We start from the raw sequence: 15,938 nt of genomic DNA, 5'->3' as shown, positions 1-15,938 counted from the left end.
GTTGATAGTACCAACAGCATTTATTACCAGGCGACGAACTACACGGCCCTGCGAATGTCGTGCTGATGGTTCGGGAACCGCGTTGTTAAATCTTAGGTCGAGCACGTCGGGCGTGTTTGACTTTGCAATAGTGCCACTCAGAAAATAGATATTACCCACCTCAAGGTTGAACCCCATCAAGGAATTCGAACAAAGGTTTACGGCGTATGAACGACTTCTTGTTGCTCAACCGTTGCATGGCAGTACGCTGGAAATGAGATTTGTCTCCGATATACCATCTGGTGATAAGCTTTGCAAGGCCTGGTAGTCACATTGTCAGTATGTCAAAAGTGGCGTGAGTTATACATTAATGTGTCTAAAGATGCCAACTTTTATGGGCGCAGATGTACGCTCAAAACAAGGTTGCTGGTGTGAGATACGCTCAGTGGGATTCCTTGACTTCGCGTGCCACGTCGAGGGGGCCGCGTGGCGGGCAAAGCGAGTAGTGCCCGTGGTTTACCGTGGCACGCAACAGCGCGAAAGTAGGGTTGTAGATTAACTGAACCAGGTCGAAAGGGAGATTATTGTTGCTCGTCGCCATAGAAATTTGTGTCTGGAGGGATCAGAAAGTCTTGGTAGCATAGGTGAGGAAATGCCAGTCCAGTCACAACTGCGACGGATACGCTGAGAGTGATCGGGCGTGGTCTGGTTGGTAGTGGCGGGCCATTTGAGGACCGGTGAGTTGATAGAATAAAGACAAGGGGCAGAAGTGACACGTACGGTTTGAATTAATTGTGTAGTCCTAGCGCTGTTGGGCGGGGTGGTGGTAGTGAATGGTCTGATGTAGGCGAGTGAAGGGCAGACATCTAAGGTTGAAGTGGTCAAAAATGGCGTGTATTGTGCCCTGGTGAAGGAGACAAGGAGGTGTTTGCAACTGGGACCGTGCGCCATGGTCATGTAATGTGGCGCAGGGGTTGAATGGACGGTTGGTTGGAAGTGGGAAGACAATCTGGGCAGACGGTGGGGCGGAGACTGTTGGCGTGGTGATGGATTGAGGAACGCGCGACGAGTGGCTAATGCGGCTTTGTGATGAAGGTGTGTCGAGTTGATGGCCGAAAGGTATATAAGGAGGGTGTGTAGAGTCAAAGGAACCCCAGGGGATTCGGTTTCGTTCCGCCCCCTCCCTGGGAGCCACCTAATTACTTGATTAGGGCCTCCCTGGCTAGTTTAACAACCGGCCCTCTTTTGCTTGTTGCTCCGGCACAGCTGGAGGGTCATCCATAGGGCCTTCGGGTCTTCGGGGATTTTTCAACATCCGTAGTTTTGTGTAATTGTAGTGTGTATATAATAGATTTAAGTTTCTTTTTTGACAATTGTAGACGCCAAAACTTACATCTCAATGTCCAGAATTCTGTGGATTTAAGTTAGTTGGATAGTGACATATGCAATTTTGAATACCATAAATGGCAACTTTACGGGGGGAAATCAGCAGACCTTGATCTAAAACTTCTAACCTCGTGGGTAAGACCAGAAAGAAGACTGCAAAATACCTTGGTGACAGCACATCAGAATCTTCCAACTCTGAAGATTCAAGCAACAGTGGCAAAGATGCCACGGCCAAAGACTGGAGCAAAGAATCAGCCAAAGGCTCACGTGAGGAATCAACCAAGCAATCTGTCAGCCTTAGAGTCAACTCAGCTGACCTAAAGCCTGCCTTTTTCTACTTTTACATATCAATTACTTCATATCTTTTTCATCTTATGAAATAACCTTGTTTTGACTTCATATTCTGTTTCCCCATGCAATTTGAACCCTAGTTACAACTTACCAATTCTTTGTAACTACATTCCTTCCCTCAGTTATTGAGTTGTGGCGCGCATGCGCAGTTGTGACGTGTCAGCGCTACCAGGCGCGCCAAACCACATGTACATATGTAAATTACATAAGCAAACTGTGAAAATTTTCGTAGTCTGGATCCTCCTTGCCTGAGGCGGATACACAGGCTTCAGCACACCAGAACTACACCCCAGAGAACCCCAGGATCACCACCAAAGAGTTTACAACACTCCCAGTATACCTACCGTCACAGGCGCCTAGGATATTGACAGTAAGTAACCTCTTTCACTGAACCTTGTTTATCTCAGAGGTAAAACTCTGTGTCTTGCTTGATCTGCTCTTTTCTGCTGGCCTTTGCCTCTTCTTGATCACAGGGCTGTCCCTCCATATCTTCTGGCCTTTTGCCTCTTCTTGATCACAGGGCTGTCCCTTCATATCTGCATTCTTTTTCTGTGTTTTTTGCAAGAAACAAACCACATAGGTTTCCCTTTAAAGAACCTTGACTATCCAGAAGGAAGCTAAAAAATTGTGGCTGGATTAAACTTATCTAATCCAGGATCCCTCCACGTTTCTTTGGTGAGAGGAGGCTGCAGCACTCTCTAGCACAGCTTGGCAGCACTCTTCTGAAGAGTTAGCATTGCCAGTGGACGTGCATTCCCACCATAATAACCTTGAACTTCTGCTTATCTTGATCCTGCTCAGTTTCTTTCTCTTTTTCTCTCTCTCTTTATATTTGTATTTTCTTTATCCAAAGAAATCCAAATATTACCCCTTTTTTTCTTGTGTCCTGCTGTCACTATAGAGACTCAGGCTCACAAAATCAAGAAGCCCCTCTTATCATTCTGAACATTGAGGATGTGTGTCTCCTCCACCAAGAGAAAATCAATCTCAAATCAAAACCCATCAAGATATGACTTTGATTGGCCAATAGTCAGCGAAATCTATCCACTTGTCACTATGGCCCTGCATAACCTACCAGATTCCGCATCCAAGAAGCCTGCCGCCAAACAGGGTGGCCCAAAGAAGAAACCCCCAACTAGCAAGACCATTCATCCTGCCCCTCTATTCAATGCCAACTGGGAGCGCATTGCCGCCCGCTTGGCTGCAAACTGAAGGACTCACTTCACACCAGGGAAGCCGTATGTTTCTTTGGGAAAGCTGATTGATTTCAACTGTGTGAGCATGTGTGATGCAGGCTTCAAATATGTTGAACTTATGTTCAATTAAGGCTGATCATAGATCCACTTCATGGTGTACACACTGGCAATTCAGTGGAGGGTACCTCCACTTGATGCTTGGTAAACTCTTGGATTCTACACTTACTGGTGTGTATCAGCCATCAAGGTGAGACACCCTCCGCTCAATGATTGGGGTGTACAGCCATTGAGTGGAGATACCCTCCAATTTATGACTGTTGGACAAACATTGAGTGGAGGGTGTGTCCACTCAATTAACATATGCACATTACCAGCTACATATCAAGTGAAGACATACTGCACTTGATGACCAGTGGTGAATGCCATTGAGTGGAGGGATTCTCCACTCAATGACTGGTGTGTACCGGACATTGAGTGGAGGGGTTCTCCACTAGGTGATTGGTGTCTACCAGCCATTGAGCGGAGACACCCTCCAATTGATGACAGGTCACTGGGGTGGGAATAACCCGCCTCAATGACCAGCACTACATGGGAGTCATTGTGCCTTACCTTTCCATGTTTGACGGAGAGGTACGTGCTGTACATTGCGCTGGGAGAGTCCCAGCTCAATGAGCAGTACATACCGTCCATGCGGCTGCGCTTTTCCGAGCTAGGTGGCTAGTATATATGCCTACCATGCTCGGAAAGGTTGGCTTGATGACCAGAATGTGCTGGTCATCAGGCTAAGGCTTCCCTGGCTTGATGACCAGGTGCTGGCCATTGTCTTTGAGTTCGGAGACGCCGCAGATTGATTACTGGGGAATCATAGCCATCAAGCGCGGCCTCTCCCCACTCAATGACCATTTTGTGCTGGCCATCAAGTTTGAGGAGGCCTAGATCAATGACCAGAACATACTGGTCATTGATCTTGGGTTTTCCGAGCTCTGTAGGCAGCACATACTGGTCATGGGGGCTGGGAAAGCCAGGCTCAATGTCCAGTATGTGTTTTACTGTTGAGGGTGGGGGGTTTACCCAGCTCAATGATAGCAAGCAGGGCTTGGTGAGTCTGGGTACATCGGCACCTTGCAAATGTCCTCCCTGATCTTTGGCCAAAAATGACTGTGGACATTGCAGAAAAAAATCAACACTCCCCGGGGGCACACGGGGATGCATGGCTGATCTCTGTCGTCCCTCCGCAGCTGCTGTTGACTCATGCCCACCTTGAAACTCCCTAATTTTTTTTGGTGCTTTTCACCACATGTACATGGGTGCAAATGCTCCTCCTCCAATGTGAATTATGTTGATTGATCTGGTTAAAGCAGTTACTACTACAAAGTGCATCAGTGTTATCTAAGAACTTGGAAACTAAGTACCATGTCATAATAGCAATCAACACCATGTTATTGCACAATGCCCATCAACATGATGGTACCTGTGATGAAAGCATGCTACCTGTAGGAACAAATTGGCCGAAACTTTCAGGGAAAAGATGTGAAGATACTCAATCTACAAGACAAAAGGTTTTACCAATGCTGGGATATGCATGGGCATTTCAGAATTCACTGTTCACCTTGGATTTCTCAGACCAGTTTCTGAATTTTTTTGCCTGCTGGTTCCAGGATCCCTGAAATATTGATGAACCTGTTGATATCCACCAATCTACCCACCTTCTCTTGAGAGACTTGATTAATTTCACAACTAGCCACATTTTGTAGTCAGGTGGCGGTAAAACTATGAAAATTTTGCAATGTGTATTCTCATATGCCAGGTGTAGTACAAAAATAACAGCTGATGAAACTTCAAACTTTACCTTTCATGAGTATTCCATCCTTTGTTAAACATGGTAGGGAAAACAGCCCCTGTTATTGTTCACATTTCATGGCATTGCAATGTGGAAAGTTATAAGTTACACAGCTTTTCCCAGCTTTGGCACTGTTTGATACTCAAAGAATAGAAATTTGGTTTTAACATCACTTACCTCCCAATTTGTTACAGGAATAGGCATGACAGAAACATGCCGGAAGGATTCATCTACCACTTGGTTGAGAATTTGGAGTTGCTAAATTTTACAAAATTTTTTCCACAATCTCATTTTACATGTGTTTTGAATGAAAGAAATCAGCTCTCCAAAATATTCCTTGTCACTTAGTCAAGGATATTTTTAGCATAAGTATATTCAAATGCTTGGCACCACATCTTGTGCATTGAAGTTAACATCCAGAATGTGATCCAGATTGACCAGAAAAACAATTTCACAAGAGAGATTTTCATGTGTTGGTGTTGAGGGAGATCAGTTGGAAACAACTTCACCTAAAGTTACGCTTGGATTGAGAAGAAAGTTGAGCAAAGTGTTACAGTTGAAATTGAACTCACATCAGACCATTTGAAGGATAAAATTACGTTCTGGCACTCTCTAGAGAGTGCCACACATTCCCCCCTGGTGTCACCACCAAAAATGCCAAGATCAAATGTGAAACAATGGTGGGGACAAGAAATCCCTACTCATTGACCTTGGAGACCTGGGCCTGGCGCCTGCTTCAAGTCTTCATCCCGCTGCTACTTGGGAACCAACCCAGTTGCAGGCAAGCGCGGAATCTACCGCCGCTCAGAAGGCCGTGTGGGTACGCAGAGATCATCCCAAAGGAAATCATGATGGCTCTTCTTTCCTCTTTCTCCCTTCCCCTTCTCTTCTTTCCTCTTGTAATTTGTTTCCCTATTTCTGATCGCCCCCTCTAGATGTGTGCTACTTTGTATTTTTTTTTCAGGCCATTGGGCCTTATTTCCAGACATTGTAAAATTGCATCTTTGAGGTGGGGGTTGTATTTTTACTATTTCACTTTTGCAAAGTACCTGCATTGTGAAATCAATGAGTTGAAAAACTAATTCTCTCCTCTCCTTTGTGCAATTTGACATTGGACATTTTTGCAATGGCCAATGATGGCAAAAATTAGATTGTAATTGTGCCCATTACTTTCTACCAGGTTCAAATTTCCAATTGAATTTTTACAAGGGCTTTGTTTACACTTTCACCCTGGCTGGGTGAAATTGTAAAAATAAAAAAAAATTCAAGATGTTATACATTTTTGCAATTCCTGGGTTTTAAAATGTACATTGTACCCACATTGCAAAAAAGGATTTGTAAAAATAAACAGCCCCATTCTCTATCCTCATAACCCATAAATCATCTAAGTTTATTAAAACCACAGATTCACCAAAAAAAAATTCAAGGGTTTCCCCTATACCCAAGCAATCACAAAAAGCAAAAAAAGAAACAAGCTAAACCAACAAATAAACATAAAATACCACTTATAATAGACTAATATACAAGAGAAGCAATAGATTTAACGAACTCCCAGCCTGTGACATGCCACAGGTGAAAAGAGACCGGTGTTAACCCGCTCAGCCTGGCGCAAGTGCGTGGGGCAAAAGTCGGGGCTGGAAACCCTTCAGCCAATTGCAAGTGCAATTGGGGAGGGGGAGGATCACCACCAGTGCTCTGCAAATGCAGGAGCAGGGTGGATCACCTGGGGCATAAACCTCGGTGCAGGAGAAGCCCCCTTTTATATTCAAGCAGTCTGATTTCAGTGACTACGCCACTGTGAGCGTTGCAAGGTGATGGTTGCAATGATACATACAGCAATTCCAAACTCGGGCTTGCTTGTATCCATAGCCACTGTCACTACTCCTGAAGCCTACCAACCCAAGCCACGGCAATGCACAAGTCAAGGAGCCAATGACGGCCGGGAAGGTGCAGCTGACCAAACTGTTTCTCTTCTGACTTCAAGTTCCAGGAACTCGGCATGCTGATCACCTCATCTACAGTCGGGCCAACAAAGTGCTTACGGATACCAGCCCGACCGGCCCCAGAGATTTTATTCGGGCTGGAATATGTTCACCAGCTGGCCGAGAGGTCTTCCTCTTGGTGGGCTGGTATACATACACCAGCTCGCCAAGAGGGATTCCTCTCGGCGGGCTGGTATACACACACCAGCTCGCCGAGAGGGCTTCCTCTCGGCGGGCTGGTATACATACACCAGCTCGCCAAGAGGGATTCCTCTCGGCGGGCTGGTATACACACACCAGCTCGCCGAGAGGGCTTCCTCTCGGCGGGCTGGAATACATACACCAACTCGCCGAGAGGGCTTCCTCTCGGCGGGCTGGAATAAGATCACCGGCTCGCCGAGAGGGCTTCCTCTCGGCGGGCTGGTATACACACACCAGCTCGCCGAGAGGGATTCCTCTCGGCGGGCTGGTATACACACACCAGCTCGCCGAGAGGGATTCCTCTCGGCGGGCTGGTATACACACACCAGCTCGCCGAGAGGGCTTCCTCTCGGCGGGCTGGAATACATACACCAACTCGCCGAGAGGGCTTCCTCTCGGCGGGCTGGAATAAGTTCACCGGCTCGCCGAGAGGGCTTCCTCTCGGCGGGCTGGTATACACACACCAGCTCGCCGAGAGGGCTTCCTCTCGGCGGGCTGGTATACACACACCAGCTCGCCGAGAGGGCTTCCTCTCGGCGGGCTGGAACAAGTTCACCGGCTCGCCGAGAGGGCTTCCTCTCGGCGGGCTGGAACAAGTTCACCGGCTCGCCGAGAGGGCTTCCTCTCGGCGGGCTGGTATACATACACCAACTCGCCGAGAGGGCTTCCTCTCGGCGGGCTGGTATACACACACCAGCTCGCCGAGAGGGCTTCCTCTCGGCGGGCTGGAATACATACACCAACTCGCCGAGAGGGCTTCCTCTCGGGGGGCTGGAATAAGATCACCGGCTCGCCGAGAGGGCTTCCTCTCGGCGGGCTGGTATACACACACCAGCTCGCCGAGAGGGCTTCCTCTCGGCGGGCTGGAACAAGTTCACCGGCTCGCCGAGAGGGCTTCCTCTCGGCGGGCTGGAACAAGTTCACCGGCTCGCCGAGAGGGCTTCCTCTCGGCGGGCTGGTATACATACACCAACTCGCCGAGAGGGCTTCCTCTCGGCGGGCTGGTATACACACACCAGCTCGCCGAGAGGGCTTCCTCTCGGCGGGCTGGAATACATACACCAACTCGCCGAGAGGGCTTCCTCTCGGCGGGCTGGAATAAGTTCACCGGCTCGCCGAGAGGGCTTCCTCTCGGCGGGCTGGTATACACACACCAGCTCGCCGAGAGGGCTTCCTCCCGGCGGGCTGGAACAAGTTCACCGGCTCGCCGAGAGGGCTTCCTCTCGGCGGGCTGGTATACATACACCAACTCGCCGAGAGGGCTTCCTCTCGGCGGGCTGGTATACACACACCAGCTCGCCGAGAGGGCTTCCTCTCGGCGGGCTGGAACAAGTTCACCGGCTCGCCGAGAGGGCTTCCTCTCGGCGGGCTGGAATAAGTTCACCGGCTCGCCGAGAGGGCTTCCTCTCGGCGGGCTGGTATACATACACCAACTCGCCGAGAGGGCTTCCTCTCGGCGGGCTGGAATAAGTTCACTGGCTCGCCGAGAGGGCTTCCCCTCGGCGGGCTGGTATGCATACACCAGCTCGCCAAGAGGGCTTCTTCTCGGCAGGCTGGAATAAGTTCACCCGCTTGCCGAGAGGGCTTCCTTTCGGCGGGCTGGAATACATAAACTAGCTCGCCGAGAGGGCTTCCTCTCTGCTGGCCGCAATACGTTCACCAGCTCGCCGAGAGGGCTTCCTCTTGGCGAGCTGGAATAAGTTCACGGCTTGCCAAGAGGGCTTCCTCTCGGCGGGCTGGTATACACCAGCTTGCCGACAGGGCTTCCTCTCGGCGGGCTGGTATACGCTCACCAGCTCGCCGAGAGGAAGCCCTCTTGGCGGGCTGGGATACATTCACCAGCTCGCCGAGAGGGCTTCCTCTCGGCGGGCTGGAATAAGTTTACCACCTCGCCAAGAGGGCTTCCCCTCGGCGGGCTGGTATACATATATCAGCTCGCTAGAGCCTACTTGGCAGCAAAAAATATCCGCACCCGCGGGTATTTGCCGCAGGTACCCGGGTACCTGCTTTCTGCCACCTCAACAGGTGCGGGTGCGGGTGCGGGTGTTGAGAATCCCGGGTTTTCATGGAGAGGTACCCGCACCTGTGGCGGGTACCCGGGTACCAAGTGACATCTTTAGTGTGGGGGTATTTCCGAGCCTTTATAATCTCAGCATTAAAGCATCTTTGTCATCTTTTGGTGAATCTTGAGGATTCAAAATGGACAATATGCCTTCAAGGATGATGTTGCGTGGTTTTACTGAGTGGGAGATTCTGGAGTGTTCCCAGATAAACAAAAAAGGAGATTACAAGGTATGTGTATATGGAACTGAGCAGCAATTTCTCTGTTCCTTTTTCATTTTTGTTGGCCCAGGTGCACGTAGTGTGATGGGTCTAAGAGCCTCTAGAATGTGCTTTAACACAGCCAGCTGTACCAGGTGTTCTTTATGTGCTCTGTTTGCGTAGCGTTAGCAAAAATCCCACAGAATTTCACTCAAGCCACTATGAGTAAGCAGGATTCCAGTGTCCACTACACTGGACCACATCTGCGCTCCAGTTAGCTGAGCTGGCCCACTACAAAAAGTGCATGTTAAACTCATTATCATCTTACCCTTGCTGGCCACTCTCAATGTTTATGGTCAGAATCTGAAGTACAACAAGATGGCCCCATTTCAAACTGAATTGGATGCCACTGCCACACATGAGTATTACAAACTTGGAAGGATAAATTATTAGGAATAGGATTTGTGGGTGAAAATTGAATAGGTTGAACCCCCAAAAGTGCAGCGGCGAAGCCGCCTTGGACTCTAGTGTACATATAAACCACACCCGCGGCTGGCTGTCTGAGTTTCCTCATCTCTCTGGGCACTGATCCAGCCAGTTGCGGAACCAATACTCATATAATTTTCATCTTTATAGGGTTTTTTTATATATTCTACTTGTTTTCTTTCATTTCCTTTATTAATGCAATATTATCTCTCTTGGCACTCATCCAGTCAGTCGCGGAACCAATACTGATAGCTTTTTCATCTTTATAATGACAATCATTGGGAAGATGATACACAGCTCTCAGGCTCAAACTTAACAAAGTCCCTCTCTTGCCTGAGGCTTTGCCGGAGGGACTTATGACTTATCAGGGATTCTCTTTTGAGAGAACCAGGTATTTCAGTCCTCATTTTATTTCATCCGCCGTATCTCATGTAATTCTCAAACATCATTCACAAGACCAACTGTTTATACATCACATTCTTTTTCTCACATCTTACACATTTTTCAGGTTGTCTATTTCTTAACTCAAAGTTTTTAAACATTTTGTTGAGAAAATAATCGCACTTTCTTAAATCCACACAATCCTATACCTCTGGATCTAAGTTTTAGGGTGTTTTTTTTCTCACAAAATGACACCAACAGCCTAAAAATTGCACAGTACATGTTGAAATCCCCAAAGGCCCTATGGATGACCCTCCAGCTGTGCCGCAGCAACAAGGAAAAGTGAACCGGTTGTTAGAGTAGTCCAGGAAGGCCTTAATCAAGTGATTAGTGGGCTCCCAGGGAGGGGGTAGGACAAAACTCCTGGGGGGACAATCCGCTGCCAACTCCCCTCCCTTTTAAATAAGCACAGTCAACAATATCTAATTACCCCGCTTGTTGCCCAAAAATATTCTGCCTGTTGCCACTGCCCCAAATTTTTCCCTATGCCACCCCCATCATCGCCATCTGCCACAGGCTCTTCACCATCACACCAGTTGCTTGCCAACCTTTTCCTTGATAGTTTCAAGAATTCACTGTGTGTTTCAGCCTCCATTTGTCCTTTGCCATGCCACAGGTAAGTGCAACCGTCCACTCACCCCTAGCCGCCTCTTGACTGTTGTCGTCTGGCATGATTAAATACAGCAGTAAATTTGACCAGTCCAATCCTCATCATCTGTCAGGTTGCCTCGCAAATTCACTACCCCCCTGCAACGGTGGGCCAGCTACGCTAACCGTAGCGTTAGCGTGGCGTAGCGTAGCGGAATTCCGCTAAAAGTTAGCGTAGTGTTGGCGAAATTGTACCGCCTCCGCGCTAACGGTGCGCAGCTAATTTAGCTGTTAGAGTAGCGTTAGCGCAGATGGGAGAAACTGTGCTAACGCTACACACAGAGGGCACCAAAGAGCGCGCGCTACGCTGCGCTACAGGGCTTTTAGCGGTACAAAAGGCCTTTTTTTCCGCCAAAAGCGCTGTAGCGCAGCGTGGCGTAGCTTAGCAACTGTAGCGGCGCGCTAACGCTAACAAAGGATTGGCGTGCTGTTAGCGCCGCTGAAAATTAGCGCAGTGTAGCGGCGCTAACAGCGCGCTGACGCTATCCAAAATTGGTGGGCGCTTTTTGCCGCTACGCTAACGCGTAGCGCTGAAATAGCGTAGTGTAGCGTAGCAGCCCACCGTTGCCCCCTGCGGTTGTGCTTATCATAGACATTTGTTTACAGCTGTATCCTTGACTGCTTGCAGAGGCACCTCAACCATCCCACGCGCCCATGATGTTTGGTATAGCCGGCCCTCAACTAGAGACCTTGGTCCTGTTATCTAACCAAACCCAATGTTTGGGTGGCCGTGGTTGGGCCAGATGCAGATGAGAATGGCGACAGCTTCTTCTCTGCGCCATTAACACCCTCATTGTCTTTGCTCACTGCATCCATCTGATCCCTGGGACTTGGCCCCTCTCTCTCCAGTGGAGAGGGAGGGGCCAATCCACCTCTTTCGCCCGCCCTCTCCGACCACTTCCCCTATCCTTGCCAGAATCCTTTCAGCCGGCCGCGTTGCGCGATTCCGACAGCTCTGTCCAGGTAGCCGAGGACATGGCCCAAGTACGGCTTTCAACTGACGTTGCAGTCTCAACGATGCTGATATGCCCGTCGAGACTAGGGTGGGTAATGATGTATTTTGAAATTTTACGTCGGTTCCCTCCATTGTGTCTTTTTCACATGTCTTCTTTGATACCCCAATTTTGTCTTGATGATGGTTCTTTGTTGGATTTTTTAACAAGACTTCCACAAATCCTCCTACATGCGGCCTTCATCACGGTTGAGAAGCGGTCAATCTGCTTGGCTTAAAATTTGACCCTAGAATCTACAAACAGCAGGTTCTTTTCAACCAGGACAGCAGACTAACAAGTACGCACAATCAGCTTGCCCAACTGCCAAGGGTCTGACAGGGCGGCAGTGGTGGACGATGCGGTTGGAGTTCATGCGCTTGGATGGTGTGCCAACCAATGTGGTGAGCTCCTCCAGCTTTCACCTGGTCGTCTCCATTGTTGAATACGTTCTTACCACCCCCATTGATAAGATCTGCATCATCTTCCTGAATATGAGTGGCACAAGCCCCAATTTCAGCGTGTTCAATGGCCCCTATGAGACTGTGTTGAATTTGCCAACCGCTGGTATTGCCGTCACCAAGTTGCCATGTTCTTTCTTCCCCCCGCCCCAAATCTCTTTCCATTAATGTAAACTAAAACTCACTTACCACTCTCTCAGACAGGGTTGTTTCTGGCACAGGCTTGTGTTTTTTCTCCGGGAACAGACTGTTTTTCAAAGCTTGAAAAAGCAGGGATACAATCAATAGAAAGTGCAAAATATGAGGGGGAAAGAATGAAATACAGAAGTGGAAGCTGATAGGGAAAGAATAACTGCAGAGGGTCTATTATTCAGCATTGTAAGAGAAAGCGGACGGAGATGTGTCATTAATGTGTAACATTAGGACATGTATTATGTGACATGTGTTGGAGTGTGGGGTGGACAAACTCCACATTTGGAGTATCTGGAGACAAGAGGAGGTTGGGGTGGAGCAATGGAGGACAAGGTTTTTAGTCACAACAGATTAAGAGTCCTCGTTCTACCAACAAGACGCTAGCCATTGACACCACTTTTGGCGGCTTAATATTTGGTTTATGGTGACAGCTCGAAGTGATCGACCTGAACTAGCGGGACCGTTACCTCCACCAACAAGAGCAAAGCATCCGAAACAGACGAAGGCATACAAGGAACTCCTCAAACTACCCCCTTTACCTCCATCCTCGATCAAAGAGAGAACTGATCCTCTTGATCACGACCGTCCCCCTTCCCCATTCATCTCGACTGTTTCCTACATCTTCTCTAAAGTTATAACCAGACATATTGACAAAGGCACATCGACATCAAAATCATTATTGTCTGATAGGCGCATCGTCGTCTATCCGCTAGGATTACCAATCACAGCGATCATTCCGACTCCTGAATATCGACCTAGAACAAACTTAATACAAAGCACTTCCCCCAATTCTCTATCAGAGGCATCAGCGTCCACGTTAGAATACTTATCAACTCCCACATCGCCCATTCCCTTCATGTCACAGAACAACCAGACCAAGATTTCACCCAGGAACAAGTTTTTACAGCAGCCTAGTGTGTACAAGTCCAAAATTGAACAACTGGCAGCTGACGGGTCAAATTTCGGCAAGTGGAAACGGGCTCTTACACGGGTTATCCTTTTAACGCTCGGCCATGCGAACTTTTTTGATAATCCGGAGAATTACACAAGAATTTTGACGCAGGAAAACACTTGTCTCCTATTCCTCATCCAGATCACTGTACATGATGAACTTGCATCCTTGGTCAATTGTCATACAACGGGAACCGCGGCGTTCGAAGCCGTCCAAACCAACTTTCAAGGCACAGTCCGATTTCGTCAAATGGAGCTTATGGACAAGCTACTCAAACTTTGTATGTCCGGCCCATCAACCAAACCGTCCCAGCTTCCAGGTTTGTTCAACAAGTTATTCAACATTTTTTCCAACCTTCAGAAAGTTGGCGCCGGCTTGCCGGCCCTTGTTAAAAGCCTTGTACTCCAGTCAATTGTTCCACCTCCACCATCCATGTCTTGGTCTCAGCTATTTCAAAACATTTCTTTACAGCTTGGTGATAGAAAAGACGTCACGGCTCGCGACATCCAGACAATCATCACCTCGGCGTATGGAGAGGCTATACGGTTCGATTCACTTTCCCCCGCTAATCCAACAGTCTTTCGCACTTGGCCTAATCAACAACAACCAGCCAATCAGTGGGGAGCCCAAGGACAGGGTTCGACAACTCAACGCCAAGGACTTTTTCAACGACCGGGTCAAAACCCACAATCGAACTCCGCAGCAACACGACCTTGTCCTCAAAATGTCGGAAGACCAGGACATCCTACAGTTGAAGACATCGCAGCGGCAATCGGAAACATCCAGAAAGGCAATCGCGGCCCCACCGACACCAACATGCTCAACGCGAATCCTTGCGTCTATTGTGGCGTTCCGGGGCATTGGAGATCAAGCTGTCTGACTCTCCGCAGGGATGCCAACCTGCCGCCACCGGACACCACAACAACAGGTTGCCCCGCTTCCGGTTTCGCCCGCCAGGCTGCACCCCCGAACAACCCGCCCATCAGATCTGATCAAGACGTGGCGGTTCAATCAACGGTGGGCGCGGATGCGACGGGTGCCGCCGGCGCAGGCACGGTTTTGGATTCTGGGGCGACCCACCACGTGAGCCGATCTCTCCATAATTTTTCTTTCTTGAAAGCTTTGCAACCTCTCATGAGACTGAATCTTGCGTCTTTGGCAGGATACATGATGGCAACACATAGTGGGCACCTCAAGATAACCAATGGGGATGGTATCCTAGCGGTCCCGCGGGTTCTCTACAGCCCAGACATGACAGGCACTCTTCTTAGCCTGGGACAACTCATTGACTTGGGTTTCACGCCGATTTTCCTTCCAAATAACGATATCCAGCTGAACTCATCTTTCTTGACTATCACGGCTTATTATCGCAACCGGTCTTGGATACTTTTTCCCAATTCTTTCCATTCTTGATTCCCAACGGTCAGAAATATTTCACCTGTTCTCTTATCATCACCGTCTTTCGACTGGCACTGTCGTCTGGGGCATGTCTCGGATGCAGTCGTCAAAGATTTCCTCAAGCGATTTGTTCCAACTTTTGATCTCAAGACCTGGACGCCATTCATCTGCGATCTTTTGGTTACGGATGTTCTTGGACCGCTTGACCCAGACATACACGGGAACCGTTTCCTCTTGACTATCAGAGATCACTCAACGACATTTTCTTTTGTTTTTCCTATGAAATCTCGGGCCAAATTTCCTACCATTATAATTTCTCTCATAAGAAAGATCATTTCACATTTCAAATCGGCTCCAAAACATATTCATTGCGACAATGCAAAAGAGTACACGACTAAATCTTTCCTTGATTATCTATCATCGGTCGGAACGTCGATTATTTTTACTTCGCCTTACACACCCGAGCAGAATGGAGAGGCGGAACGGCTAAACCGCACCTTGGGCGACATTGCTCGGACAACTCTGAAACATTCTCAACTACCTGCGTCGCTATGGTCTTACGCGTACAGGTGTGCGTGTTTCTTGATCAACAGACTATTCAACTCTCGCTGCAAAACCAGTCCATTAGAGCTGTGGTCGGACAGAAAGCCCTCGGCGGATTTGTTCTATCCGTTTGGGACCAAAGCTTGTGTACATATCCCCAAGGAACGTAGGCGCAAGATGGACTTGCGGGGCTGGACGGGATTCTTGGTGGGGTACCAGGACGACGAACGGGGTTGGTTCTTTTGGAACCCGGAGACAAAGAGGGTCATAAACTCAGAGTGTGCTGAGTTTCTCGAATATCAGGGAAAGCCGCTGATCAATACACCAGAACAATCCCCCAACACTTCTTCTGTTTGTAGGACCCTTGTCCTTGGCCAAGAGCAGACCAAAGAAATATGTGATGCTCAAGACAATCAGATTGACGAGATACAAGCAATCTCCGATGCGGACATTCCGGTCAATCTACGTCAAGCCCTACAAGGTCCTGCAAGCAATCGCTGGCGAGCTGCTTGTATATCTGAATGGGATCAACTAGTGGAGATCAACACTTTCGACATTGAAGACAAGGAACGGAAACACTCCATTGGTACACGTTTTGTTTTCGACATCAAGCGCAAATCAGACGGTGCAA

The 15,938-nt window shown here is 48.6% G+C and overlaps 1 protein-coding gene across 1 annotated transcript; it reads right to left on the bottom strand.

The window, feature by feature from the left end:
* Positions 1-560: 560 nt before the first annotated feature.
* PtA15_1A800 (uncharacterized protein) lies at positions 561-930 on the bottom strand (the record flags this gene model as incomplete). Its single annotated transcript, XM_053165866.1, has 2 exons — positions 561-592; positions 663-930. The coding sequence occupies 2 exons, from the start codon at positions 928-930 to the stop codon at positions 561-563; spliced, it is 300 nt and encodes a 99-aa protein (XP_053017014.1).
* Between the last annotated feature and the right edge of the window lie 15,008 nt (positions 931-15,938).

This window comes from Puccinia triticina, chromosome 1A, assembly GCF_026914185.1.
Source record: "Puccinia triticina chromosome 1A, complete sequence".
Lineage (NCBI taxonomy): Eukaryota > Fungi > Basidiomycota > Pucciniomycetes > Pucciniales > Pucciniaceae > Puccinia > Puccinia triticina.
This window is presented reverse-complemented; position numbering and strand designations above follow the sequence as displayed.